This window comes from Rhinolophus hipposideros (genome assembly GCF_964194185.1).
Source record: "Rhinolophus hipposideros genome assembly, chromosome: 5".
NCBI classification, from domain to species: domain Eukaryota; kingdom Metazoa; phylum Chordata; class Mammalia; order Chiroptera; family Rhinolophidae; genus Rhinolophus; species Rhinolophus hipposideros.
The window spans coordinates 2,997,435-3,024,018 of NC_138051.1; the positions used below are offsets into that span (position 1 = coordinate 2,997,435).

General features: G+C 57.8%; 1 protein-coding gene across 2 annotated transcripts; it reads left to right on the forward strand.

Annotated features, from left to right (window-relative positions):
* The first annotated feature begins 387 nt into the window (after positions 1-387).
* STRA6 (signaling receptor and transporter of retinol STRA6) lies at positions 388-26,584 on the forward strand. Of its 2 annotated transcripts, XM_081048926.1 has the most exons (19): positions 388-502; positions 5,697-5,871; positions 10,120-10,186; positions 10,517-10,602; positions 11,738-11,877; positions 12,507-12,530; positions 12,722-12,888; positions 14,242-14,364; positions 16,484-16,551; positions 16,729-16,805; positions 17,082-17,143; positions 18,071-18,233; positions 21,595-21,670; positions 22,268-22,401; positions 23,438-23,555; positions 23,637-23,738; positions 24,443-24,606; positions 24,865-25,014; positions 25,733-26,584. In XM_081048926.1, the coding sequence occupies exons 2-19, from the start codon at positions 5,762-5,764 to the stop codon at positions 25,900-25,902; spliced, it is 2,001 nt and encodes a 666-aa protein (XP_080905052.1). In that variant the 5' UTR covers positions 388-502; positions 5,697-5,761; the 3' UTR covers positions 25,903-26,584. The 2 variants fall into 2 exon arrangements, with proteins under 2 accessions (XP_080905052.1, XP_080905053.1); XM_081048927.1 differs by lacking the exons at positions 388-502; positions 5,697-5,871 and adding an exon at positions 7,157-7,221 and having other exon boundaries at positions 25,733-26,581.

Here is a 26,584-nt window from a genome sequence, read left to right on the forward strand (position 1 = left end):
AGCAGGCTTCTCCACCGAGGTGACTCCGAGGGCCAAGGAGATCGAGTTTCGGGCGAATGGTTTGGGGGGTGGAGAGTCTCCTGCAGAGACAAGCTGTCCTGTGTGTGGTGTGGGGCCCCAGCCCAGCTGTGGGCCTGAGCGGGAGAGGTGGGGGTGGCGTGGGCTTCTCCGATTCTGGAATCACAGGCAGGAGGCCTGGGGGCTGGAGGAGGGGCCTGGCCAGAGCTGGTGGGAAGGAGGGAGTGCCTTTCTGGGAGGAGAGATCAAACACCTTGGAAAGCAGGTGCTGAGGACGTTGCTCTGGGCCAAGTGCTAAGACTGCACAGCCAGTCAGCCCTCTGGGATCCCAGCCGGTGCTGCTGCTGGAGCTCAGAGGAGGAGGCGCCAGTTTGGGGGAGCACCCTGTCTGCCTGGAGGGGCAGGACTCCCCAGGGTGATCAATAAAGAGAGGAAGAGATACAGAAGGGAGAGGTCGAGAGAACGCCTGGCGGAGGTGGGCCAGGTAGGACTGGAACAAGTGGGGGAGCAGGGAGAGGGCGTGCGGGGGCAAGAGGACCAACACGGGCTTGGAGGCAGGAATGGTAGGGCTGAGCAATCGGAGGGACGAGGTTGGGGACCTGCAGAGGCTGCACTGGGGGTGGGGGGCACTGGGGAGCTAGTGTGAGCTCCAGTAGGCAGGGAGACGTCAGAAGAGTCTTGTCTGAGTAGGGTCTGCTGGTGGGCAAGAGATTGATGGAGAGGCCTGTCCTCTGGGAACAAGGAGAAAACTCTCAGGGGGTCTGGCCAGCAGCCAGTGTCCTCAGTGAGGAAGGAGGACAGCACAAAGCCTCCGTGTCAAGGCCAGACCACAGTGGCACTGCCCCAAGGAGGATGAGCTGGGAAGGGAGAATCCAGGACCCTTGTCATGGCCTGCGGGCCAGGCCTCCTCTGAAGGCAGGCTACCTGCTGCAACATCTTGATCTTACAAGTGTCTCCTTGGTTGGCTCCCCGATGGGGGGCTCACTACTCTGCGAGAGGAGAAAAGCTACCTTTGTCCTGAGCCGAAATCTGTCTCCCCCCTGAGTCAGGTCTAGCCTCGTCCTCTGGGAGGGAAGAACACCCTGCTCCCCTGGGACTGCGGGCTACCCTTCCCCTCTCCTCCAGCGTCCACACGCACAGCAGAGCAGTGTGGCCTGAGGCCCTTGTGCCCTGATGGTGCTGTGGCTGAGGGGGCGGGAGGGTTCCAGGAAGGGCATGTTACAGGACGCCTCTGAGGCGCCCGCATGGCATGGGGGCAGGAGGCACAGGGCCACCACTGTCTCTTGTCATGAGCTCAGCAGCCAACAGCACTGCCTTTCGGGCACTGAATGGGGGCAGGGCTGGGCACCTGTGTGTGGCAGGGACAGTTCCACGCGTGTGGAGGGCACTGTGGGCTCTGAGCTCTCTGGCTTGCATGGGGTTGAACGTACCTTGGCCCCTTATTCACCGCTCACAGAGGGGCCAGGCTGCACAAGCAGGCAATGGGGCAGCCCCCCATCCTGGACCAGAGCACCCCTTGAGAATTCTCTGAGGCTGTACGGAGGCTCCGGGTGGTGTAGAACTTTTGAGGGGTATAGTTGCACTCAGAGAGCCAGGGGCTGGGATGGGAGGTGGTGAGCAATGGGGGTCCCTAGGTTTCTGCATCCCTCACACCATAGTTTTGACCATCTTGCCTCAAGGGTCCTGGGAATGTGGCTGAGGTTCTGAGTTATGTTCTGGTATGTTCATGAATATCTGAGGCTTCATGGGGGTGATACTGAGTTTCCGGTTCTTGTGAGGTTACAAAATCTGGGGATGTTATGGGAATCTGGAGATGCTCTAGGGGACCTGGGCGTCCTTGGGGGCGTTTCTGAGTTCTGGGGCTGCTGCTGGCCTTCCCCGTTCATTCCGGCTCGCTCTTTCTAAGCTTGGCACTTTGCCCTTTGAGGATTCTGTAAACCACGGGCCAAGGAGGGCAGGCACGCATGTGGGCCTGTGATTCTGTATGCAAAAATTCCTCAGATTTAATCAACTTGAAGAAAAACCTGAGGAGGAAGGAAGCCCTGTCCCAAGCCTTCGTGGGCCAGCTCCAGCCAGAGGGGCAGGCCAGACGGCCTTTGTCCGCTCAGAGCCCGGAAGCTTTTTGGGACCACTCCCACAGTGAGCAGGGCTTAGCCACCCCAATCTCTGCCCAGCTGGGCGCCCCGCTGGCCGGGGCTGCTCCTTGAATGTGGCTTCAGCCTCATCTGAATGGGCTCCCATGGGCTCATGCGGGCCACAGCTGGGCAGCCCTGACACCTGCCGTGCTGTCTCCTTACCTCTCAGACTCCCCTTCTCAGCTCTCCTGAGAAACTGACACCTCATTCCAGCTACCACTGCTGACCCTGTCTGATCTTAGGGCCCTGCTCCAGGCCCCCTCCTCCAGGAAGACTTCAAAACTGCCCAAGCCATCTCCTCCCTGCCACTCTCTGGCCCCTGTTCTGATGGCAGGTGCTGGTCTCCTACTCTTTCAGGTGAGTCCTCCTATAAAGCCAGCTCCAGAGGGCAGTCCTTGGACTTGGCTGCCAGGCCTTCGGACAAATTCTTCAGGAGCACCTCGTTACCACCTTTCTCTTCCCATTACTTTTCCTTGTCAGCTTGCAGTCCCTGACACCTCAGAGTTAACCCTCCCATTTTGCAGACGTGAGCTCCAAGCTATTCTAGCTTCAAGCTGAGGACATACTTTGGGTTTAAGGAGTGGGGTCCCCCTCCTAGCCTGAGACATGTGGCCAGCTAGTATCCATGGATATGCTATCCAACCTGCCTTCCTGCCCCCTGGAAGAGCAGATGGAGGAGCAGGGGGCCAGGAGTGTGGGTGTAAGGCAATGGGAAACGCCTGGCTAGTCATAGCAGTTGTCTGTGGCTTTGACCTTGCTACAACCTAGTGTGTTGGCTCTACATTCCTGGGCCATGAAGTCATTGAGGGCAGGGAGTGGGAACCTGGGGGAGAGGAGAGCCCACAATCAGAGTCTCCAGGCTGGATGATCCACCCCTCCTGAGGCAGAGGCAGGGCTGAGGCCGAGAGAAGTGAAGGGACTCACTCAGGGTCACAGGGGCAGCCCAGGGCTCAAACCCAGGTAGGCTGTCCCCCAACCAGGGCATGTCCCACTGCCATCTAGAAACCCTGCTCCTACCTCCTGGACCTGCCCCTGCCTATTCCCAGCCCTGCGCTGACCCTGAGCGTGGTACTGGGCACAAGACTGCCCTCTGGCCTTGTGCCCACACCCGGAGACCCCAGGAGACCAGAGAAGTTCACTTTTTTCTCCCCTCTGCATTTCCCCAGGGAGGAGGGAGGGCATCTCATGGGTGCTGGGCTATCCCCGGGGGAGGGGCGGTACGTCGCTTTGGGGACAGAGCTGGGTTTGGTTCACACCTCTGTCTTGTGTAAGAAGAGAGCTCCCTGTCACAGACTGAATTCTAGTTGTTAGCGGTATCACGAGGGAGATTTAACATCAGATAGGAGTTGCTTGCTCCCTAAGCTATGGGTCTGAGACCCATGAGCAGCGAAGGGGGATGTGAGGCTCTGGCAAGCCCGGCTGTGGAAACCAGGGCACAACCCTCGCTTGCACAGGGCAGGCCCGTGGAGGAGCCACTGATGGTCGCCAGAAAGAGCATGGCTTTGCCAAAGCTGGGTTTAACGTCCCTCTGACCCAAGCCCTGTGCCCCCGGGAAAGGAGGGAGGTGGAGAAGAGTCAGAGCTGTGCTCTCGGGAGCTCACAGCCAGGCCGGGAGGCAGAGGCACCCCGAACCCTGGGATGGGACGGGCAGTGTGGGCCCCTGCACTGCACTGGGTAAAGTTCAGGTTCAACTCCGAGACACTGACATCTCTTTGGTGGGGGAAGGGGAGGTCAGAGCCCTCTTCCTGGAAGAGGAGCCACTTGGGCAAGAGAGGGAGGAACCAAGGCCACCATAGCACTCAGGTCTTCATTCTGGAAGGCCTTGTGTGGTATTTGGGTGGGTGGGGGGCGTTAGGATTTCAAGCCCTGTCTTCTTTGAGCCTTCACCTGTGCTGTTCCCTCTGCTGGGGACCTGCTTCCCCACACCCCTACTCCCCAACCCCACCCTCTGCTCAGCTGACCTTCCTGCCCTTGGATCTTCACTCAAAGGTTCCTTTCTTCAGAAAACCCCCCATTCTCTCGGACCAAATGCAGTTTCCCATGGTACATGTCACGGCATCCTGCCTTCTTCCCTTTATGACCCTCTGACACCTGAGCTCATTTACCTGCTTGTCTGTGTCCCCTGAACTGTAAATGCTCACATTCCAGGGACTAGAACAGTGCTGGCACTTAGTAGGTGTTTAATGAATTTACGTTAAAAGAATAAATAGATGAATGTCTTTTAAAAACCTTGTTGAACGAATGCCCAAGCTGGGTAGGGCGGTGGCCAGGCCTCCTCTGGGGTAGTGGAAGGACGTGAACCCTCGGAGCTTCAGGGTTCCTGACCCCCACCCAGGCTAGAGGCCTGAGAACGTGCTCTCTGCCTTCCTCTGCATTTTGCCTCAGCCCCAACCCATCTGGGCTTGAACAAAGAGGGGGAGGAGAATGGGCTGGCAAGGAGAGGGGGGCGCAGAGGTGGGGGAGGCAGCTTCTCAGGGGAGGGAGGATGGAGAGGAACTCCAACCCCTGCTCAGGCACAGCCTTCCTTATCATCATCAGCTCCCTGGAAGGAGCAGGAAGCGGGCCGTGTTCTTGCCTACTCGTGGGTCTGGTTCATGTTTAAAGGACTAATTTGTGCCTTGTGGGGGTGAGTTATCTCCTTGTGAAATCAAGTTGGAGAAACACAAATATTTTAGCAGTGAGATACATGCTGCCTCCTTCATGGAAACCCAGGAGAAGCGATGGACAGGCCCCGTGCCTGCCTTTGCCCAGTCCCCACTGTCTCCTTGGGTTGCCAGAATGAGTGTGGGGCACTGCAGATGTCGTGGGCGAGGTCCACAGCTTTGAGGCAGGCACTGAAGGCAGGTATGCACACCTCTCCAGTGCTAGGCCCAGTGGAGCTGGGCTCTCCTGGGGCGGGGGGGGGGGGGGGTGGGAGGCGGGGGGGGGGGGGGAAGCGGGGAGAGGACTGTGGTGTGTTCCCACCACTGAGACCCAAAGGGGTGGTCTCAAGGGAGCCTGAACAAAGAGGGCGATTGGGCTGGATTGGGCTGGAGGGTCTTGGGTCCAGCTGGGAGGGCCAGGCAAAGTGCTAAGCCCGCCTTGCAGCCCGCCCACCCTTTCATCTCTGCAGCTCCTTCCTCCCTGGCACTTCCTTGAGTGTGTGTCTGTGGGTCTGTCTGAGTGGGTTTGGGGAGGGGGAAACAAGGAGGGGGTGTCTCTGTGGGCAGCTCGGATTGGACAAACCTTCTTTGAAAATGGTCCTTTGAGCAAAGGCCTGCTGGTGGGCAGACAGATAGACACACAGGTACTCCAGCGTGAGCCCAAAGACCCCAGGGGAACACTACCCCTAGAGGGAGAGCTACCTCCTGCAGCGCCCAGAGAGGACAGAGAAGCCCTGCCCCTTCTCCCAACCCCCTCTTCCCGTGCCAGCGGGATCAGGCCTTCACTCCCAGACAGACTTTTCCCAGAGAGCTAAAAGCAAGAAAATAACCTTTAGTATTAAAGAGAAACATTTCTTTGTTTGGGTTCCTTTCTTTCTGTTTTTTTTTTTTTTTTTCTAAGCCTCTTTTCACATCAGCAGTGGCTCTTTTCCTCTTGTCTGAGAGTCAAAGAAGAAGGGTCCGAGAATGTCCAGGGCAGCCGGGAACCAGACCTCCTCAGGGGACACAGATGACTATTCCTATGGCAGCTGGTACATCGACGAGCCCCAGGGTGGCCAGGAGCTCCAACCCGAGGGGTAAGTGGAAACCCTGGCTCTGTGGCCAGCAGAGTGGGGTGTGGCAGAGGTTACTGGTGGGGGGACAGAGAAGACCCTGGGCAAGGGCTGCTAAGATGGGCCCTGCCACTCGTTTGTAGTGTGAACCTTGGCAAGTGACAGCCTCTCAGGGCTTCAGTCTCCTCATCCATTGTGGGAGACCACCAGCCCATGCCCAGGTGGTCGCCTAAACAGCACCTGTGTGGTGTGTTTAAAATATAGATTCCTGGGCCCCATCCTTGAAATGGGCAACTCTGGCCCGTAGCCAGCATGGAGAGTGCTGGCCGAGTGGTTGAGGAAGTCACGCTTGCTTTCAAGGGGTTACTGGTCCCTGTGGTGACTGTCTGGGGGGTGGTATTAGCAAGTGTCAGGTTCTCTGGACAGGCTGGGGGCAGGGAAGGCGGAGGACCAAGGAAGAAAGCCTGGTAGGGGAATCTCTGTGAAGATGAGGAGGTCCTGTTTCCTTTTGCAGTTGTGCTCTGGCCAGCTGGGAGGGAGGTGGCCTTCGCCCCCCCCACCCCCCCCCCGCCGTGTGCCCTGAGGTCTCAGGCCACAGCGGCCTTTGCCCAGACATATTCTATCTTTGTTTCATCTGGGCACCTTGGCAGAGTAGTTGGGCCACCCTGTGCCCCCACATGCTGCCAAGGACGCCTAGCCTGTGAGGTTCCCAGAGCCCAGTTCTCCCCTCAAAGTACTTAGTTTCTGCCCTGGCCCCACCCCCCTTCCCCCTGCTCTGTCTGAGGGTTGGGAGAACTGGTAAGGTGAGGTGGGGAGTTGCCGAGCCAGATGTGTACACATCTGTTCTCCATCATCAAGAAACTGGAGAAGGAGAAATGCTCGCATGCCTCCCCAGGGGCTGGGGCTCTGGCTTAGCCAGACTTGGGTCACTAGGCTGGGACAGAGGCCCCACCCAGGCCTGGGGGAGGACTGCTGTTTGCAGGGCTCTGATCATCTGAAAAGCAGCCCCTTCCCTGGCTGACCCTGCCTCCTGTATGGAGTGGGAGGAGCAGCAGAACGGGGAGGGGCCCAGGAGCCCCAGGAGGACACGGATAGGGACCCTGAGCCCAAAGCCGAAGCTGTGTCCTTAGGCGCCTCAGGGTCTGTTCTTTGTCTGGGGTAAGGCCCTGCAGCCAGCTCTGTGGTGAGGGCATTTAGATACGGGTGTGTGAATAAAGCCGGGTGTGTGGCAGGCACTGGGTCTTGGGGAGTCCTACCTCTAATGTGGGTGGCATCTAGAACTGGTAGTTCCTTTATTCCACTGCAGGGAAGAATGAAGAGGTTTGTTTGAACGTACTTACTTAGCCAAACCAAGTGGAGCGCGCCCCCTCAAAGGTGGGTGTGGGAAGCAGGGAGCCCAGGTGAATTCCAGAGGGGAGTTTGGGCTCATCTCGTCCTGTGTGAGTCAGACCCCTCAGCGAGATGGGGCACCAGAGCTTTGCAGAGCCCTGTCAGTGGTCCCCCTCTGGGCCTGAAGGAGCCCCAGCAGGCCTGGGAGTTGGGACTGGTGGGCACTGGTGACAGCTGGGATGGACTCAGTCTCCTGGTCACATTTATCCATGTGTCCCTGTAGTGCCAGGACCTGGTTGAACAGTTTGGGGGTTGAGTCTGACTGGGATGGGATGTGTCATCTGGGGTTTTGCATGGGCACGGGATTGATCTGCATAAGCCGAGCTGGCTCTTTCCACCCCCCAAGTCTCCTCTGGCCAGTTATGTGCCCAGCTTGATACGTGCCCATGTGCTATCCAGCCACCATCAATACTGAGCTTTCCAGCCAGAGCCTGGGGACACAAATCTCTTCCCTCACATACTTCTTATTTCTCATCTCCCAGTCAGATGTAGGCGCTGGAGACAGACTACCTCAGTTTGAGTCCTGGCTCTGCCACTTTACTAGCTGTGTGATTTGGGCAAGATACTTAGCCTCTCTGAGGCGTGGTCTCCTTCTCTACACAAGGGGGATATGAATAGCACACAGCTTGTGGGTAATAATTGAGTTAATACTTGGAAGAAACAGTGCCTGACACTTAGTCAGTGTCTAGTAAATACCAGTTACTGCTGTCATTATTCAAATCTAGCCACAGAAATCTCCTAAAATCCCAAACACTGCCCTGCTCAAATACCCTCCGTGGCTCCCCAGTGCCCCCCATGCCTGCTGTAACCTGCTCTCAGCGGACCCTCTGGGCTGCAATCGAGCCGCAAGCTTTGCCTGTCCCCAGCCACACGGCTTACTGCCCATCACTCTGCTTGCCCATGCTCTTCCCTCTCCATGGAGCTCCCTTTCCCCTTCTTTGCTTAAAGAGATGCTAAACGTCTTTCAGAGTAAAGCAAATGCCCCTGGCTCTGATGCCTTGCCCCAGGGTTCTCTCCCTCCTCTGCAACCTTTAGCAAGTGCTTATGCCTCTTCCAGGATCCAGCTCCCCGCCCTCCCTGAGGTGGTGCTGTGTCTGGCATCCTGTCTCCCTCACAGCACAAAACACGCGTCCATGAGCCATTAGCCAAATTTCTCTTGCTCAGACCACAAATATCTGGAGCTCCGTGAGCCTCAGCCAAGCTGAGCTAAGTGGTAAATGGGGGACCCCAGGGGGTACAGAGTGGGCCACAGGAGCCCCCAGACAGGGCCCTGGAGAGGATCCATGCCGGTGGCGGTCTCCTTGTTTGGGGTGAGTGGGAAAAGGGTCAGGCTTCTTCAGGGACAGTTTGCTGAGCCCCCACCCTGGCTGGCCTGGGGGACTGAGGGGACAGGACCTAGTCTGGTGAGGAGGTGCACAGAGAGGGCCTAGACAGGTGGCTCTCAGCTCTTGGGGCTGAGAGGCCCTGCCAGCCCAGACCCAACCCCCATGCTGGAGTAAGAGGCCTCAGGGTTGGAAGTGGGGACTCTGAGGCCTGAGCTGAGACAGAGGAAACCTGATCCCCCAATGGCACCGACCCTACCCATGAGCACAATTCCACTTTGGGGAGAGGCCAGCTCTGCCCTGGCCAAGAAGTTGTACAGAACAGACATATTCTGTCCCTCATCCCCAAGGACCAGCCCAGGTGACCAGGTTCTTTCGTGCTTCTCTCTCTCTGGGATTTGCTGAGAGAAAGCAAGCTCCAGGGAGACTGGGCTTCCAGCAGAGTCCTCGGGCTCTGAGCTCACCCTGCAGATGAGGCCATGGGAGTCCTCTTTCTCACGCAGCAGGAGGGTGCCCAGGGGGTGGGTGAGCCTTCTTAGGCAGGGAGGCCCCGGTTGCAGCACAAGGCTTCCTCTGATGTCTTGCCCGCCTAGTACCCTCCCTCCGGCACTCTCAGGCTTCACCTGGGCAAAGCCAGAAGTCTCCCTCTTCCAAGGGACCCTGTCCTGTCTGCTCCCCCAGGTCCAGGCCCAGCTCTGAACTCAGGGCTCCTACCCCTTTCTCTGCCACATGACCAGTCGGGGAAGTTTCTGGGGAAGTTGAAGCTTCCATTGTGCTCATTGATGTCTTTATCTCCACCATGGGCCTATGTCTGTGCTCAGCTTTGGCTAGAGCAGGACCTCTGCCAGGCCATAGGGAGCCTTTGGTAATTAGAGAAAGGGACCCCCATTTAGATGTATGCGACTCAGGAGGAGCGAGGCTTGATGAGCAGTGTGGCCTGGACTTCAGACCACACTCATTTCCCTGGCTGAGTGTCCTTGCACAGTGTGCAACTGGTCCAGCTGTACATGGAAGGCCTTCGTGAAAGGGAAATGGGAAGAGACGTAAGTCTTAGAAGACCAAGGAAGATCATTCTAGTCAGACACAGGCCAAATTCAGATACCAGTGAGTGGAGGACGAATCGTAGGGCCAAACGCCTCATTGTTCGACCCAGGCAGTATCTCAGCCGTAGTTGTAAGGAAAGTGTGGGGCCTGGAGCAATCAGGAAGGCATCCTGGAGGAGGGAGGGATAAAGTGGACCTTGAAGGATAGGAAGGGTCTGGGTGAGAAAGAAAAGAGGTTAAGGCCGAGCTGGCCCACTCTGTTTTTCCTGGGTCTTCCCCTGGGAGTCCCTTGTCTCCTTTAGCCCTGGAACCTGGAGTTGGCACATAATCAACACACCATAGAGGCACGAGAGCCCCAGAAGGACCTTGAGAAGGTGGAACTGGGCAGGCTTGTGTAGGAGCCTCAGAGGGGTGAGGGAGCACTCAGAGAGCCCCAGTGTAGACAGCCTGGAGCCACAGACCTGGCTGCACACCCTAGGGGCCTCCACTCCCTGACCCAGACTTCACTCACTCTGCAGAACGGTACCCTCCTGCCACCCCAGTGTGCCCCCTGGCCTTCTCCATGCCTGCCTGGCCGTGCTGTCGGTGAGTCTAACCTGAGTCCAAACTGGCTTGCAACCTGCTGCCAGCCTGGGCAGGGGCACTTATGTTCCCTGCTAGGGCTGGCGAAGGGGGCCCGCGGGAGCCCAACATGTTGGAGGGGGTTCTCCCAGAGTGGTAACCCAAACCAGGATTCAGACCAAGTCCAACCTCTCAGACTTGTCACCACTTGGCCAGTCCCCAAGATACCACGAGTGCACAAGGGGGCGGGAGGGTGGGTAGGGGGTTTCCTGGGGCCTGAGGCCAAGCGCTCCAATAGCCCCTCCAGGAAGGCCTGGGTGCCCCATGCTCTCCCTCCACTGTGCTCTCCTTCAGGTCCTTGTGTTGCTGCTGCTGGCCATGCTGGTGAGGCGCCGCCAGCTCTGGCCCCACTGCGGACATGGCAGGCCCGGGCTGCCCAGGTTGGTGCCCTGGCTTGGTCACCCCCACTCAGGGGGTACCTAAAAGCCAGTTCTGGCCTCAGCGATACCCCTCCCTCTCACCCTAAGGTTCTCCCCATCCCCATTCAGATCTCCAGCTTTAGTCGGGGACCCCCAGAGGGAGGGGGAGGGACCCACTAGGTCCACCTGCTCTTGTTCCAAACCCTAAGGACCCAGAGCCCAACAGGGCCCAGCTCCAGGACATACCTCGTCAGCCGGCCTGTGGTCTGCACAGGCCATGACCACACCACGCCATCATGACCAGCGTTTTTCCTGAGGGTCTCACCTGGACCCTGATATTGATGGCAGATTTCTGAGGGACTTCCCACTCGGACTCCTCAGCCCTGCAGTCCCAGAGCCTGGGACGAGGATGACCCTGAGGAGATGAGACAGTGCAGACTTGTGTGGGAAGGAGCACAGGGTTGGGGGAGCTGGTGGGTAGAGCCCCATGGTAGGCGGCCTTGCAGCCTAGACCTGGGCTGAGCACCAAGGTGAGTCCTGCATGCTGGCTTCGTGGGGAACAAGCCTGGGGGTTCTGCCCTGCCTGGGGCATGGCTTGGGGAGGAGTGAAGCAGGATGGCCCTGTCAGGGCATGAGGGCAAGCTGGACCGCAGAAGCAGAGGGTCTGAGCAGCTTGCCCTAAGCCCAGAGCTCTGCGGCGATGCCTGGGACAGCTGTGTCCGCGGTCTGGCCTCTTCACTGGGCCACACCCAGGCCAGGGCGGCAGCCGTTGTGCAAGGATGTTGTGACTCTCTGAGCTCTCTGAAGGTCTGCCAACCCAGACAGAGCAATTAGTGCGGGGGCTGTTGTTTCCTGAAGCATCCAGGGGAGGGGGAGGGGGCCGTGCCCAGGCGTGTGTGTGTGTGTGTGTGTGTGTGTGCGCGCGCGCACGCGTGCATTGGGGGTCTGTTCCCCGGTCACTCTGCCACAGGGCCCAGAGCTTGATACATAGGAGGCACTCCATAAATATCTGTGGAATGAGTGATGAAGGGCCTCCGTTTCCCCATCTGGGAAGTGGGCCTGCCTCCGCCTCCCTGGTTTATGGAACATGACATGACGTAATGGCAGTGCAGGGCCTGAGCAACTCCCTTCTGCCCTGTCCCTGCCCCTGCCCCAGCCCTGTAGATTTCTCGGCTGGGGACGGGCCCTGGACCGTGCCCGCGGCTGTCTTCATGGTCCTCTTCAGTTCCCTGTGCCTGCTGCTCCCTGCCGAGGCCTCACTGCCCTTCCTGACCCTGGCCTCACCTCGCAGCCCAGGTACCCCGTACAACTGAGACCTGCGTCTGGATGGATGGGTGGGGGTGAGGCGGGAACCTAGAGCATCAGGGCAGCGCTCTTGTATGGTGACCCAAGTAGTTCCCCATCCCAGGCATGGGCCACCACTGAGAAGACCATCCCCTTAACCTCCCAATGTCTCTCCACAATGCCGAATCCTACCTCCTGTTGGTCCCAACCCTTGGGTCAAAACTGCCCTCTCTGTTTCCTCTGTTCTTGTGCAAACCCCTCTCCCAGGAGGGAGGGCGCTCTCGTTCACCGGCGCAGGCTGAGTCCCCCGCTAGCCCAGCCCTGTGTGAGAATGAAGGAGGATGGGCAGGGGGACAGAGGGGTCCTGGAGAATTGAGCTGGGCTCAAGGAGGTGACGGTAACAAGGACAGCTACCACTGAGAGGAGCCACTGTCCTGTGACATGACCTCCATAGATAATCCAGTCCTCACAACGACTCCTCAATTACGGACCCTAGCCCCGATTTACAGGTCAGAGGAGGGGACGATAAGAAGGCAGTAACTTGAAGTGCTGAGGAGTGACTTAGGCATCGTGCTGACTACTGTTCACATACCCTCTCACTTGGTCCTTGCTAACTTAGTACTTTTATTTCCACTTTACAGATGGGGAACCTGAGACTCCAAGAGGTAACTGGCCCAAGATCAAAGAACTGATGCTAGTCAGAGCCTGGATTTGAACGCAGGGCTCTTGACCACTGAGCCAGCTGAAGATGGAAGACTGGGCTTGGAAGATGGAGACAGGAGAGGGGCCTGGGTGGGTGGGACTCAGCCCACACCTGCCCCTCCATCATTTTCTCTCTGCTTGCCTTGCTTTGCAGGGTCCTGGAAGATGCTGGCCCTGCTCTATTACCCTGCCCTCTACTACCCGCTGGCCGCCTGTGCCACAGTCGGGCATGGAGTCCCACATCTGCTTGGCACCGTGCTGTCCTGGGCTCACTTTGGGGTCCAGGTCTGGCAGAGGGCAGAGTGTCCCCAGTCGCCCAAGGTAACCACTGATTCGTAATGGCCTGGGGCAGAGAACATGGGGGGCTGCTTACACCAGCGTGATTCCTTTCATCTCTGTATGCTGGTCTTTCCTGCGACCTGCTGCTGTGTACAGGGTTCCACTCCTCTAAACACGTGCCGTTCCATGTGTCCCCTCTATGGAACAAGGCAGCTGGGCCAGAGGCTTCCAGTCTGGAGGGCGCAGGGAGGGGGCAGGGGCAGAGGAGGAGGAAAAGGAAGCCTGAAGTCCCCCCAGCACCCCTTAGTTAGTTCCCTAGCCTTCCCTTGGCCAGGCTGGAGTGGAAGTGAAGACAGATGGAGGATGGCAGGCAATGAGTCGGGGTATGGTCTCAGAGGGCTAAAAAGAGAATTCCAGACCCTCACCTGGTTCACTGGCTGCTGGCTGGAGGTGTGAAGCTGCCCAGTCTAGAGCCCAAAGGGAGGGGGTATAGACTTCGGAGTCAGACAACCCAAGTTTGAATCTGGCTTCCTTCCTTGCTTCCTCCATCCATCCAACAAACATTGGAAGCAAATATCTGTATCAGGGACATTTTCAGACACTGGAATGCAGCGTGAACAAGGCAGACGAGGTCCCTGGCATCTCAAGAGCTGCCATTACAGGAGGGGAGACACAATAAACAAGGAAACAAACAAATGTACAAAATGCTGCCAGGTGCTGCTAAGTGCTTTGAGGAAAGTGTGTCACCTTCCTGAGACGCTGTTTCCCCGTTAATGAAGTTGGCGTCACCAGTCCCTCAGGGTAGAGGTGAAGATCAGCTGGTTTCTTTAAGAGCAGGGACTTGGTTGATCTTTTCACTACCCAGAAACTGGCCCATACTAAGCCCTCAATAAAAATGTATTGAATAACAAATAAATGGATGAATGTATAAGAGCCCAACCCTGGGACTTCAGGGACAAAGACCTCAATGCCAGGAGGTAGGGCATGTACTCCCCTAATGCCAGGTGGCAAATTGTACATAGACAAACTTAGGCCTTTGTCTGATTCTCAGGGGCCTGTGTCCAAGTGCCAGGAACATAGGAACACAGAAAATGGGTGTCCCTGTCTCAGGCCGTTTCAGGCCATACTGCAGCCTGCTGGGTTACATGACCTCCTCCCTTTGGCCATGGGAGTCCAGGGGCCCAGGGGAGGGGCAGGCACCTGTGCAGGGCCCCAGAAGGGGAAGTGGGAGTCGTCCTGAGTGGCCCAGGTTGCGGTGGGGGTGGCAGGACCACGAGCCTTCCCATGGCCCCTCAGACGACCCTCAGGCCCCAGGGTGAGGTGGGAGGGGGAATGGACCCTGGCCTTTGGTTGGAGGAGGGAGGCAGATGGCAGGTGTGTCTGACGTTTGTCCAGATCTACAAGTACTACCCCCTGCTGGCCTCCCTGCCGCTCCTGCTGGGCCTTGGATTCCTGGGCCTGTGGTACCCGGTGCAGCTGGTGAGAAGCTTCAGCCCTAGGACTGGAGTGGCCTCTGAGGTAAAGGGGGTGGCCTGGCCTCCCTGTCTGTCGGTCCCCTATCTGTCGCCATGCTTGGAGGGCCCAGCACACTGCGGGTGCTCAGAAAGGTTTATTGAGTCACCGTGTGACTGGTTAGTCCTCCCTTTTTAGGCAAAGGCGAGGGCAGGCCCTTGGCTGGCTCCCAGGTTACGCAGGGCACCGAATTGTGGGCACAGAAGGGACTCAACAAAGGAGAAGTGGGCCAGAGCCAGTAAGTCATAGCTCTGGTCTGAACCACTGGGGCCTTGTGCCTGACGGGGGTGCTCCAGACGCGAACACGGCCCGGAAGCACTCCGGGTAGAACTACATTGTGAACCAACACTAGGTTGGATGTCAGATAAGGGGAGGGCTTCCTGGAGGAGGCAGACTTGAGCCGAGGGCTGAAGGACAGGGAGCATCTGGAATGGGGAGAGAATCAGGAGAAGACCTTGCAGGCACAGGAAAGAGCGTGAGTAAAGGGGCAGAAATGGGTTGCTTCTGTTCATGCCTGATTTGCAGCACCTGGCAAGTGTCAGGATATCATAGACACTCAGCAAAATATTTCTGAAGTTTTGCATAGATGGATTGGTACATCATGTCAAGAGAGAAGTCCTTTATGATGTGGCAATCTTATGAAGAAGCCTTCTGGGCAGCAGCCAAGCGCCAGTCCTGGGCGAGGTACTGTAGACTCAGCTGATTGGCTGTGTCTGGCCCTGGGAGTTCCCAGTGCACTAGGAGAGATGGACACAGCAACACATATTTACAGCAATGTCAAAAGTGCTACGGGAGCTCATCCAAGTGCCATGGGAGCGCCCGTGGAGGTGGGGTCAAGCACTCCTCCTGGTGAGAGAGGAGGAAGAGGAAATGTCCACACAGGCCCTGGAGAAAGGCTGAGGACACAAATGCAAAGGGCTGGTTACTCTCAGCAGGGGAAGGTGAAGGAAAGGCTGGAGGGTGCGTGTGGGACGGACAGCAGGTAGGTGCTGCTGCCACGTGGAATGCTAGGTGAGGACAGACGACGCACAGTTGTGGGTGTGTGGCGTTTAAGGGTCTGGTGGGCCGTTGGCACATGGGTCTGGAGCTCAGCGGAAGGGATGGCACCGAAGCCCAGAAAGAAGCGAGGTTCGCAAGGAAAAGTGGAGGGCGAGGGGAGAAAAGGCTCAGGTTGTCCAGGGCTGCCCTGGGCCCCCATGGGCCCACCTGACTCTGGGTTTGGTTCTCATATAGTAGCAGTGGGGTTCTGAGTATTTGTCACCACCACTGCCTCCTGATCCTCTGGGGAAACCTGTGGTTCCCTCATTTTTACAGCTGGCTCAGAAGAGGGGAGCAGCTCCCCTGGATACACAACGCATCAGGCACTGCTCTGCCTCAAGGAATCCCTTTCCCTCCTCTTCCAGGCACCTTCTCTGCTTTGCCTCTCCCCCAATGCATGGCTTTCCTCTTGAGAAGTCTTGGGGGAAATAAATCCTCTTTGGCCCTTAGTCGAAGAGGTTTAAGCCTCAAAGGACACAGTCAAGCTTTGAGCTAACCCACACCTGCCCTGGATCCCAGGGTTGCCATAGCAACAGATACCAATGGACTATATTCTCCTAATGATGGGGGCAGGGTCCACCCCTTCTTCTCATTGGTCTCTGCCATTTGGCAGTCAGCTTAAGGCCTGGAATGTGGCTTAGACAAATCTGGTCACCCTTGTGATCTCCCTTGAGTAGATGAGAGGCCTGGTGGGTCTGACCTGGAATAGCCCCATCCTGTGTCATGGTCAGGGAGGTGCGCTTGGGACACAGGCTCCCTTCTGCCCCAGTCTCAGTTAGCAGAGGCCAGAGGGCCACGAGGGCAGCAGTGACGAGATGTGATTGAGTAAAGCAGGAAAGGATTGGAGCTAGACCTTAGGAAGAATTTCCCAGCATTGAGTATTCTTAGATGGCAATTCATTAGTCTTGTATTTGTGGAGGAAGAAAGGGAACTGTTGGGGGACATGGGCCTCGTCCCATAGACTAGCCGTTCTCTGCACTCCACCACAACCAAGAGGTTTTTACAGAGCACCTACTGTGAGCCCACTCTAACACAGCCAGGGTCCCAGGGATGGCTCAAAACAGCTCTCATCTGTCTCTCCCCACAGGGGCAGCAGAGCAGATACCCTGAGGAATATCTGAGGACCCTCCTTTGTCGGAAGAAGCTGGGAAGCAGGTGAGGTTCTAGGCGCACCCTCTGGGTCAGTGGGCAGGGCTGGCTAGGTACGCTTATTTTGAAGGCTGGCACGGGGCAGCCTGGTGGGGCAGAGATGAGGAATGACCCAAACTCTGGGGCTCAGGGCATGGGCTTCTCCTGAGTCCCGACCCCCACCCCCCTTGGGTCTTTCTGCAGCTCCCATACCTCCAAGCATGGCTTCCTGTCCCGGGCCTGGATCTGCTTCAGACACTACATCTACACTCCACAGCAAGGTATGGGTGGGGGCTGAGGTCGGGAGTGGCAGCTCACCTCCCCACTCCTGTTCACAGGACAGCTAGTAGAAGGCCAGCTCTTACTACCTTAGAACCCTGTCGTCAGGAGGAACAACCAGCTTGGGACAAGGGGAAGCCCCTGGCCTGGGCTGACCTTGGGTTTAAATTCAGGGTTCTCAGAGCCCTGGCCTTTTTCCTGGACCCCTGGGGAGGGATGGGAGCTCCTGGGCCTCGGTGGTACTAGGCTCACCATGCCCCTCCTTTTCGGGACTGCAGGCTTCCGACTCCCCCTGAAGCTGGTGCTTTCAGCCACCCTGACAGGGACGGCCATCTACCAGGTATGTCCTGCCTTTGCAGTGCCATTTGCCTCTGGACCCCTGAGCCCAACCCCCAAACGTGGATGGCTCTGGCCCTGCTCAGCTCTCCAAAAGCCCACAACCCCAACCAGCTGCTTTTGGTGTCTTGGGAACATGGCCTACCTAGAGGGAGGGGGTGGTAACTGTTGTTGGGCTCACAAAGAGTCAGAGCATGAGTTTTGGAGTCACATAAACATGGGTTTAAATCTCAGCTCTATCACTTACCTCCTGCATGACCTTGGGCAAGTTACTCAATGTCCCTGAGCCCATTAGCTCAGCTGGAAATGGAAGAAACAGAATTACCTTTCTCTTTGGGTAGTTGAGAAGATGTAGTGAAACAATGTTTGATAAATCCTCACCACTCTTACCACCATCACCACTACCCCAAACAGACAAACAGGCCCAAATCCTGGGAGGGAGGTATGATTTTTCGCCATTTTACAGATAGGGGAAATTGAGGCTGAGAGAGGTTGATTTGACTTGGCCAAGTTTCCACAGCTAATATCTCAGGGCAGCCGGTATCTGAATCCAGGTCTGTTCACCTTCAATGCTGGTGCTCATTTATAGAGCACTTTGGTGTCTCCAACTGGAGGAAATTGAAAGCTTTCTATTCTGAGGTTTAGATAGCTGATTGATAGACAGATGCAGGCATACAGTTGTGCTGCCTGAAATCATACCTGTGGCCTATTAGACTAAAACTGGTTCTGCTTTTAATGTGCTGACCAGAGGCATGAGCACACTGCTCTTGGGGGCAGATCAGAACACCAATGGGTGCTGGGGGTGAGGCACGGCACGCAGCCAGTGTGCTGCCCAAGTCTCTCCCCTGATGTCTCCCTGGGGCTCCCTGGGATGGGAGTACCTGGTTTGGTACAGCCAGGCCCCAGCGCCCTTACTCTGAGGCTCTTCCAGGTGGCACTGCTGTTGCTGGTGGCCGTGGTACCCACCATTCAGAAGGTGAGGGCGGGGATCACCACGGATGTCTCCTACCTGCTGGCCGGCTTTGGGATCCACCTCTCTGAGGACAGGCAGGAAGTAGTGGAGCTCGTGAAGCACCACCTGTGGGCACTAGAAGGTGAGGCCCTGGGGGTCCCTGAGGGCCCACAGCCGGGCTGTGAGCTGGGTGGGATACCTGAACTGGCTGCCCTTGGGCACGTCCCTTCCCCTCTCTGGGTCTCAGCCTCCTCGTGTCCAAACTGGCGCAGCTGGAGCTTCCAGTTCCAAGTCTCTGAGATCTGAAGGGGTCTTCTCAGCAGCTCCTCGTCTGCTTGTGTGTTGTCTCCTGCCCTCACGGCCAGTGTGTGCCCAGCTCTGCAGGCTGGAGACGGGGAAGGTCGTGTGTGTGTGTGTGAGACGAGGGGACAGCCCTGGGGCCTGTGCTGAGGGTGGGGGAGCAGGAGAGGAGCAGAGGTGTGGGATGGAGGCCAGGATTATGAGCTCATCCTCAGGGCAGGTGGCTGAGGTCGGGCAGGACACATGCTCTCTCTTAGCCAGTCCCTGTCCTCCCAGGACACCTCCTTGACAATGAGCCCCCCATACCACCCTCCCCTTGTGGGGCTGGTGGCTTTCACAGCCCTTAACCCTGGGACCAACCTCCCCACTCCCAGGAACTCCCAACAGGCCTGTGGAGGACGCTGAGAAGTGTCCCCACTTGACCCCTGGGAAGGATGACCTTGAGGTCGCACACTCAGGCCCAAATGGAACCAAGAGAAGAAGGCGATCTCCTGACACCTCGCTGGGGCTGTCACCACCACTTCGAGACAAAGCCTGTGGTTCAGGGTCACGGGCCTGCACCCTCTGCTGACCTGGGAGCCCCTGGCTCCTTGGGCTGCCAGGATCGCAGGTGGAGGTGTGACTGCTCCCCAGTTGCTCCTGACGGCTGACGTCCTCATCCACAGGCCAGGCACGCTGGGAGTGGGGAGGGGCAATGGGTGGAATGGGCACACAGTAGCACGTGCCGGCTTCCTTCCCAATGCCACTCCCACCGCCTCCTCATTGCCTTTGCTGCCACACCATAGGCTGCCTTGGAACTGCGGCTGAGGCCCACAAGCTGGACAGGTGACAAGTTCTGGGTGGGCTGACATGACATCTCCAGGGAGATTTTCCAATCTGGGCCACAGTCAGGGGTAGACACGGCACTCATCCGCTCACATTCAAGCTCAGATCTCACTCACAGCAGCCCTGTTAGGTCAGACACCTCTCAGAGCATGAAATCAGGGGTCAGAGGCAGGAAGTGACATGTCCCGGACAATGGATTCTTCTTCTACTCATCACACCTGCCATTTATAATCAATCACATGCTACACTTCCAAGCCCAAAAGTTTCCACTCTGGATCTTAGATGCAGGTGTAAACAAAAAGCAGTGTTTACTCTCCTAGTTCACAGGTGAGGAAAACAGAGGCTCAGGGGCATTAGCAATTTGTCGAAAGCAGTCAGCAAGTCAGAGTGGAACTGAGGCTAGAGCTGGGCTTGGGGCCTTTGGTCTGTTCTTAGCCTAAGGAGCTAATGCCTTCTGAGCTCTGAGGGCCTGTTTTAGGGCTGGCCCTGCCCCCAGAACCTGAACCGTAAGCCTGGCAGCATTCAGAGAATGCTCACTCTGAGTCAGGCAGACTAGATTAGGATTCCTGCTCCATCCCTTACTAGCTGTATGACCTTGGGCAAGGCACTTCACTTCTCTGGATCTCAATGTCCCTAGCTGCAAAATGGGTGCTGAAGCAACCAAGGTGACCTTGTCCTTGAGGCTCTGGATCTGGGGCAGGGAAGACAGAGAGATCCACCAAGCAGGTCCCAGAAGGGGACAGTTGCAAGGTCCCCGAGGAGGCAAAGCACAGGATATGGGCGCCAGGATTGGGCGGGACCCAAGTTTGGAACCAACTGAAGAGAGAGAGGAGCAGAAAGTAGACAGACGTAGGTCCAAGGCCAGGCCTGGCCAAGGGGCCTGCTACCCCTTCATCCCACATCCACCTATTCACTCACCTGGGCCAACTCAGCTGGCGGGCTCCTGTCCTCCTGGCAGAAACGTCTACATGCACCTTCTCTGGCACGGAGCTGGCTCCTGCTCGGCAGATGGAGCAGGGCAGAGCTGCACATGTCCAGAGCTTTCTCCCAGGCTTACTTTTCAGGAAAGTGCCACCTCCTGCCACTGGAGAAGTAAGCTCAGGGCGGGCAGGTTCCGGGTTTCTGGAGCAGTCAGAATCACCTGTTAACTTTAAAAATCCCACGTCTCAAGCCCCAGGCCTGACTTCAGAAACCCTGAGGCTGGGACCCAGCCTCTGATTGAATACACCCTCCAGGTGATTCTGATGGAAGCCACTGCGCAGTCGCTGTACACCTGTCGGTTGGAAAGCCCCAGCATAGTAGTTCTCAGCACTACTACTCAGCCAGCAGGTCGGAATCACCGGGGCTGCTTTCACAAAAGCTAAGGCCTGGGTCTCAGGCCCAGAAACTGATTTAATTGGTCAGGAGTGCAGCCTGGGCCGTGGGGATTTTAACAGCCCCAGGTGATCCTAACGGGCCTCAGTGCCACTTCTCCGGCACCTGGGCTACGTGGAACTGGTGCTTGCCTTTCCCACGTGTGCTTGCTCCCCAGGTGTCTGGTGGGGACACAGGGACCAGGAACGCTTCCCTGGGCTGGCTGAGGTCAGGGTGCTGGCGCCCTGGGCTCGTGCCGGGTCCGCTTGGAATGGCAGCACATCCGGCTCTATTCTTTCCTAGCGTGTGGCTAGCAGGTCAGACCCTCAGCTTTTTCCTCGGTCCCATGTCTTTCTGTGCCTCTGCTGTAGGGCAGGGTGAGGCTGGACGTAGATGTAGGAAAGGGCACAGCCCGCATCCCTGCTTTGCTTACGTGCCAGGCTTGTTCAAACACCATGCATTCTCCTCCCGCTGCTGGTGAGACAGCAAACTCTGATCTGCGTGCATGGTCAGGGTGGGCTGGGAGCCAGGGGCGCGAGGCCACACCCAGAGGAGACGGGCAGCAGTGGTCACCTCCCCTCATTCTGATGGGCTCAGGCTGCCCTGAAGTGCACTCGCATCCTCTGTTCCCTGAACAAAGGCCTAGAGGAGGGTCTATGGCTCATGTCATGCTGGGAGCTGGGCAGAACAGCAGCGTGACAGCTGGGCACTGAAATGACTCCTGAAGTCCACACGGCCAGGGAGCCGAGGTTGGACGTAAGGTTGGATGGAGTCTCTGGCTAGGGGTCATGCAGCCTCACAGGTGGCCTTCCCCGTCTCGGCCACTATGTCATCCGGCAGAACAGGCCGGCTGTGGCTGGCAACTTACACTGGGTCTGGGAACGGGGAATGTGGCAAGAGGCCTCTGCTCAGAGTGGGGTGTGGGGCAGGGGTACCGCCCACCCAGGCACCCTGGCAACAGTTCAGAGGCTCCCAGGACACCCTCCAGCCTCAGTCTCCCGCTTTGCTCCCTCTCTGCCCTCCAGTTTGCTACATCTCGGCCTTGGTCCTGTCTTGCCTACTCACCTTCTTCGTGCTGATCCGCTCCTTGGTGACACACAGGTTAGTGGCAGGCTCAGTGCAGACGTGGGGAGAAGGTCAGAGTGTGATGGGCATGTAGGACCCCCGACCCAGAGCATCAGTGGGGAAAGCCTGGGACTGCAGGGAGGGAGGGTCTCCGCAGGTCGGTTGTCCCTGAGCCCTGCTGCCCAGCTGCCTCGGGGTCCTACCCAGGGACCTTTCCTCACAGGCTTGGCCCCACTTAGAATGGCAGTCAAGGCCCCCAAGCCTCTGCCTACCTGGAACCTTGCCTCCAGTATGGTGTCCGAGCTGTGAGCCACTTTCCATTTTTTCTGTTGCTTTTCACTTTCCTGACTTGGCTCAGGATTCATCTTCTGCCTGAATTTGTCTCCCTTGATCCCTACCCTGCCCCCAGCAGCTTACTCTTATTCATCCTTTAAAACTCTACTCAGTCCTCACCTCCTCTGTGAAGCCCTCCCTGACCCCAGGCTGGGTTAGTAGCCCCTGCTGTGCTCCCACAGCCCTGGGCTTCCCTACCCATGGCCATGGGATGTAAATTGAGAGTTCAGCCAGAGGCTGTCCCAGAGGAGGAATTTCGGGAGCTCCCTGAGATCCCTGCCGTTCTTGCCCCCACCCCAGGGCCAACCTGCAAGCTCTGCACCGAGGGGCTGCCCTGGACCTGGGCCCCCTGCCTCAGAGCCCCCACCCCTCCCGCCAGGCCATATTCTGTTGGATGAACTTCAGCGCCTACCAGACTGCTTTTACCTGCCTTGGTAAGCCCCACTAGCCCACTCTCCTTGGCCTCTCCTGGCCCTAGACACTGGCCCCAGTGAGGGTAGGGAGAGTGCTCTGCAGGCTTTGACTGCCCCTGAGTGTCTGCCTGTGTTGGGCAAGCTCAGGGACGAGAGTGAGAAGAGGCACCTCCTCAGGCCTTCCCTGCCCTTGTAAGCTCACTCAGGGGGGACTAGGGGGGCACAGGAGCCCTTGGAGAAAGGATACATCTCATATAAGGATGGCCCCTTGGTGCTACCAGGTGTTTACACAGGGGGTAGACCCAGGGCTGGAAGGTCGGAAGTTCAAAGAGGCACATTCCTGCTTGTCTGAGGGAGGCTATGCCCTGATGGGCTGCCTCAGGCGGTAGTGAGATCCCCATTACTGGGGACATGCAAGCAGGCTTTCCTGGCTATAGATGGGGGCTGTGAAGGAGGTCCTGCCTTGAGGGAGGAAGACTACATTAAGTTTCAGGACCCTCCAGCTCTAATTTTCTGATTCTTCCCTTGGGCGTTGCAGAGAATAAAGCCCTCTGAAATGCGGAGGGGCTGGGGCCAGTGTTACAAAAGCAAGGGCTTGATTTCTCTCCCTGCTGGTTCCTTCAGTTCTCACCCCATCCCCTGGAGGGAAGAGGAGAAAGAGAAGTCATAATTCCTCATCTCGGTAGACTTTATTGCTCCCAAGCCCTCCTGTACCCGTGATTCCACATAAACAATTAGCCAGAGTTTTAACAGACAACTGTTGGGCACCTGCTGTGTGCCAGACTCTGGCCAGGAGGAATGCAAACATTAATTTAAAATGCAGTCTTGTTCCCAAGGTCTCAAGAGGGGTTGGGGGAAAATAACGTTTAGAAAGCAGTTTGCGGTTTTCAGAGATGCCACAGACTTGGTCTCATTGGGTCCTCACAATAGCCATCCCAGGTAGAGCAGGGCTCTGAAAACAGATCTGCCCGGTTCCAAAGCCCTCGGGTCCCTGGGAGTGGCAGGGGTGGGCGGGGTCCCGCAGAGGCTGATGCTGGCCCACTCCCCTTCCCAACAGGGCTCCTGGTACAGCAGATCATCTTCTTCCTGGGGACCATGGCTCTGGCCCTCCTGGTGCTCATGCCCGTGTTCCACGGCAGGAACCTCCTACTCCTTCGATCGCTGGAGTCCTCGTGGTGAGAGAGGCAAGGGCTGAGGGTTCTGGGACCCCTTCCTGGAGGACCACTAACAGTGACACCCTCCCACCCCACCCGCAGGCCCTTCTGGCTGACCTTGGCCCTGGCTGTGACCCTGCAGAACATGGCAGCTCACTGGATCTTCCTGAAGACTCACCATGGATGGGCAGAGCTGACTAACCGGTGAGGCAGCTGCTGGGCGTGTGGCTGTCTCGGCCCGCAGCCTCTTCTCCTCCCCTGACTCTCTCGTTGCGCCCGTCTCCCTCCAAGGCCATCTCTCCCCTTTCTCTCTCTGGGAGCCCAGTGGGCAGTGAAGAGAGCTGGCTTTATTTACCCACAGAGAAAGGGGATGGCAGCCCCGTCTAGCCCACATACCTTTCTATTTAGCTGTCATGGTGCCAGAAATATCCCAGGAGCCTTTTCTGCTTTGGGGATCAGCTGTATCCCCTTCTGGGTCCTCTGTGCCCTCAAAACCATGCACCTCCCTCTTTGCAGGAAGGAGGTTAACAGAAAGACCATTTCTGTGTTAGACGGGAAGGCTGTGGGAGGACCTTGGCCCCAGACGGGACCCAGAGGAGGGAGGTGGGAGACACCAGGGTCACAGAAAGATCCAGGTAGACCTGGACTTGAACTTCAGCCCTGCTGCTGACCCGGCGACAGCCTCAGCTCAGTCACCCACTCTCTCTGCACCTCAGGGAGAGTCCCCTTCTATAGAAGAGCAACACTGCCTGTCTCCAGGGTGGTGGGGAGGGCCCGCTGGTTGAGAGAGTGGGCCCAGAACGGGCGGGGTGCATACCAGGTTTACTCAGGAAATACACAGCAGCTGAGCCTGACCCTGAGGAAGGGACTGTGTGGGGACCTGCCTCAGCCTTTCCCCTCCACCCCAGGCGCATGCTGTACGCAGCCACCTTCTTTTTCTTCCCCATCAACGTGCTGGTGGGCGCTGTGGTAGCCACCTGGCGACTACTCCTCTCTGCCCTCTACAACGCCGTCCACTTCGGCCAGATGGACTTCAGCCTGCTGCCACCTAGAGCCGCCACTCTCGACCCTGGTAAGGCCACAGGCCAGGGGCCGAGGAGGGCTGGGTTGCTCAGGCTGCCTGAGTAATAAGGGAGGGTCTGCTGGGACCTGGTCTCCATGCAAATCTGTTCACAGAGGGGGGCTGGGACCACCATGTAGGTGTGTGTGGCCGCCCCAAATGCTCAAGTGTCCATGTGCAACCACGTAGGGTGCCCAGGGCACCCCGTGTGTGTGTTAGGGCCTGTCTGGGGCCCTCCTACCCAGCACTGCCATCTTTCACCCACCCCAGGCTACCACACATACTGCAACTTCTTGAAGATTGAGGTCAGTCAGGCGCATCCAGCCATGATAGCCTTTTGTGCCCTACTCCTGCGAACACAGAAGCCCCGGCCTCCCGGGACCCCCCAGGATGGCCTCAGACTCGGGGCAGAAGAAGAAGGTGTGTCTTCCCAGGGGGGATGGGAGAAGGGAACCCACCTAGCTTCTCCCAGGAAGGAGGCACGCCCCCCATCCCCCAACACGCACCAATGGGTGCTGGAAATGCTCACTTCCTTTGTTCCTGGGCTGCCTGTAGGAGAGAGGAAGTGGGTGTTTTCCTGGCCCATTCTGGTAACTTTCTCTCTCTCACTCTCTCTCTCTCTCTCTCTCTCTCTCTCTCTCTCACACACACACACACACACACACACACACACACACACATATACACACACATACACTCTCAACCAACATGCGTGCACACACACACACCCTCTCACACAGAAAATGAAATGGCCATTTTGCCCCCTCCCCAGGCCACCCCCACCTCTCTCTCAGGTGGTAGTACTCTTTCTCCCCCCCCCGCCCCCCCCCCCCCCCCCCCCCCCCGCCTGAGAAGTGTGCAGGAGGGAGGGGGACACCAAGCTGTCTCTAAGCCTTTGTCCCAGCCCCACCTCCAGTCCCTTTACAGAGCTCAGCCTCCCCCTCTTCTGTGTGCCACCTGCAGGGTGACATCCTAAGCCTTTACAAACAGCCCCGCACTTCTCCTGACACCTGGAAACCCAGTCTCAGCAGCCTTCCCACATACACTGGGGTCTTTCAGACTCTGCTCAGATCTGGGTGTGGGTGGGGGCAATGGGCTGGGCTTGCTGAGTGACTCACGAAAGGTCTCCCCCTTTCAGGGATGCAGTTGCTACAGACCAAGGACCCTGTGGCCAAGGGAACGGGGCCCAGAGCCCCCCAAGGCAGGACCCGCTGGGCTCTGGCCTACACACTGCTGCACAACCCCGCCCTACAGGCCTCCCGGAAGCGGGCCCTGTCAGGTGTCCCGGCCACTGGCGCCCAGTCCTGAGGGTGAGAGAGGCCCAGCCACGGGCTCTCATCTGCACTGAGTGCTTCCCTCCTCCCAGCCCCTCCCTCCCAGCCCTCCCAGCATCACCCTGCCATGTCAGCCTCTCTGCTTAGTACCAGCTCTGCCGGCAGGCCCCCTGGACGAGGCCCCCAGTGGCCAGCCCCAGAGGCTGGAGGTCACCCTGGTTGGGTGGAGGCCTGTTCACACTACAAGTCTCAGGTGGGCTCTAGTTTGCCCCTTTGGTCTTGGAAGCCAGAGGGGGCTCTGGAGAAAGCAACTGGTGGTTTAGGCCCTTGGTCCAGGAGCCAGTGGAACCAGGGCAGAAACATCTCGGCCTCTCCCCACGCTGGCTCTGCTGCCAGCCTCCAGGGCACCTGAAGCCTTGGGCACACTGAGGTTGGTGATTCCGTCTGGGACAGCTTCTTGCTCCAGCTCAGCCCCGCCTCAGCCTTGGACCTCAGCACCTCTCTCCTACAGTGTCCCGCTCTCCTTTCTGGGGCCTCGGGGCCTGCAGGGCAGCCGGGGAGGAAGCCAATGGGTTCCTCCAGCAACAACGTCACGGCTCACACCCGGCCCCACACGGAGCTGCCCACACTTGAGAGCCTGATATTTTTGTAGTTGGTACGCCTTTAGATACTATGAAAGAGGTTAGTGTGTTCCCTGTAATAAACTTGTCCCTGAG

What these genes read in the sequence shown, in the direction of transcription:
- STRA6 (XM_081048926.1), top strand. Translation starts at nt 5,762, where the DNA reads ATGTCCAGGGCAGCCGGGAACCAGACCTCCTCAGGGGACACAGATGAC. An exon ending in CAGGAGCTCCAACCCGAGGG is followed by an intron (nt 5,872 to 10,119) that starts GTAAGTGGAAAC and finishes CTCACTCTGCAG; the next exon opens with AACGGTACCCTCCTGCCACC. An exon ending in GGAACCTGAGACTCCAAGAG is followed by an intron (nt 12,531 to 12,721) that starts GTAACTGGCCCA and finishes CTTGCTTTGCAG; the next exon opens with GGTCCTGGAAGATGCTGGCC.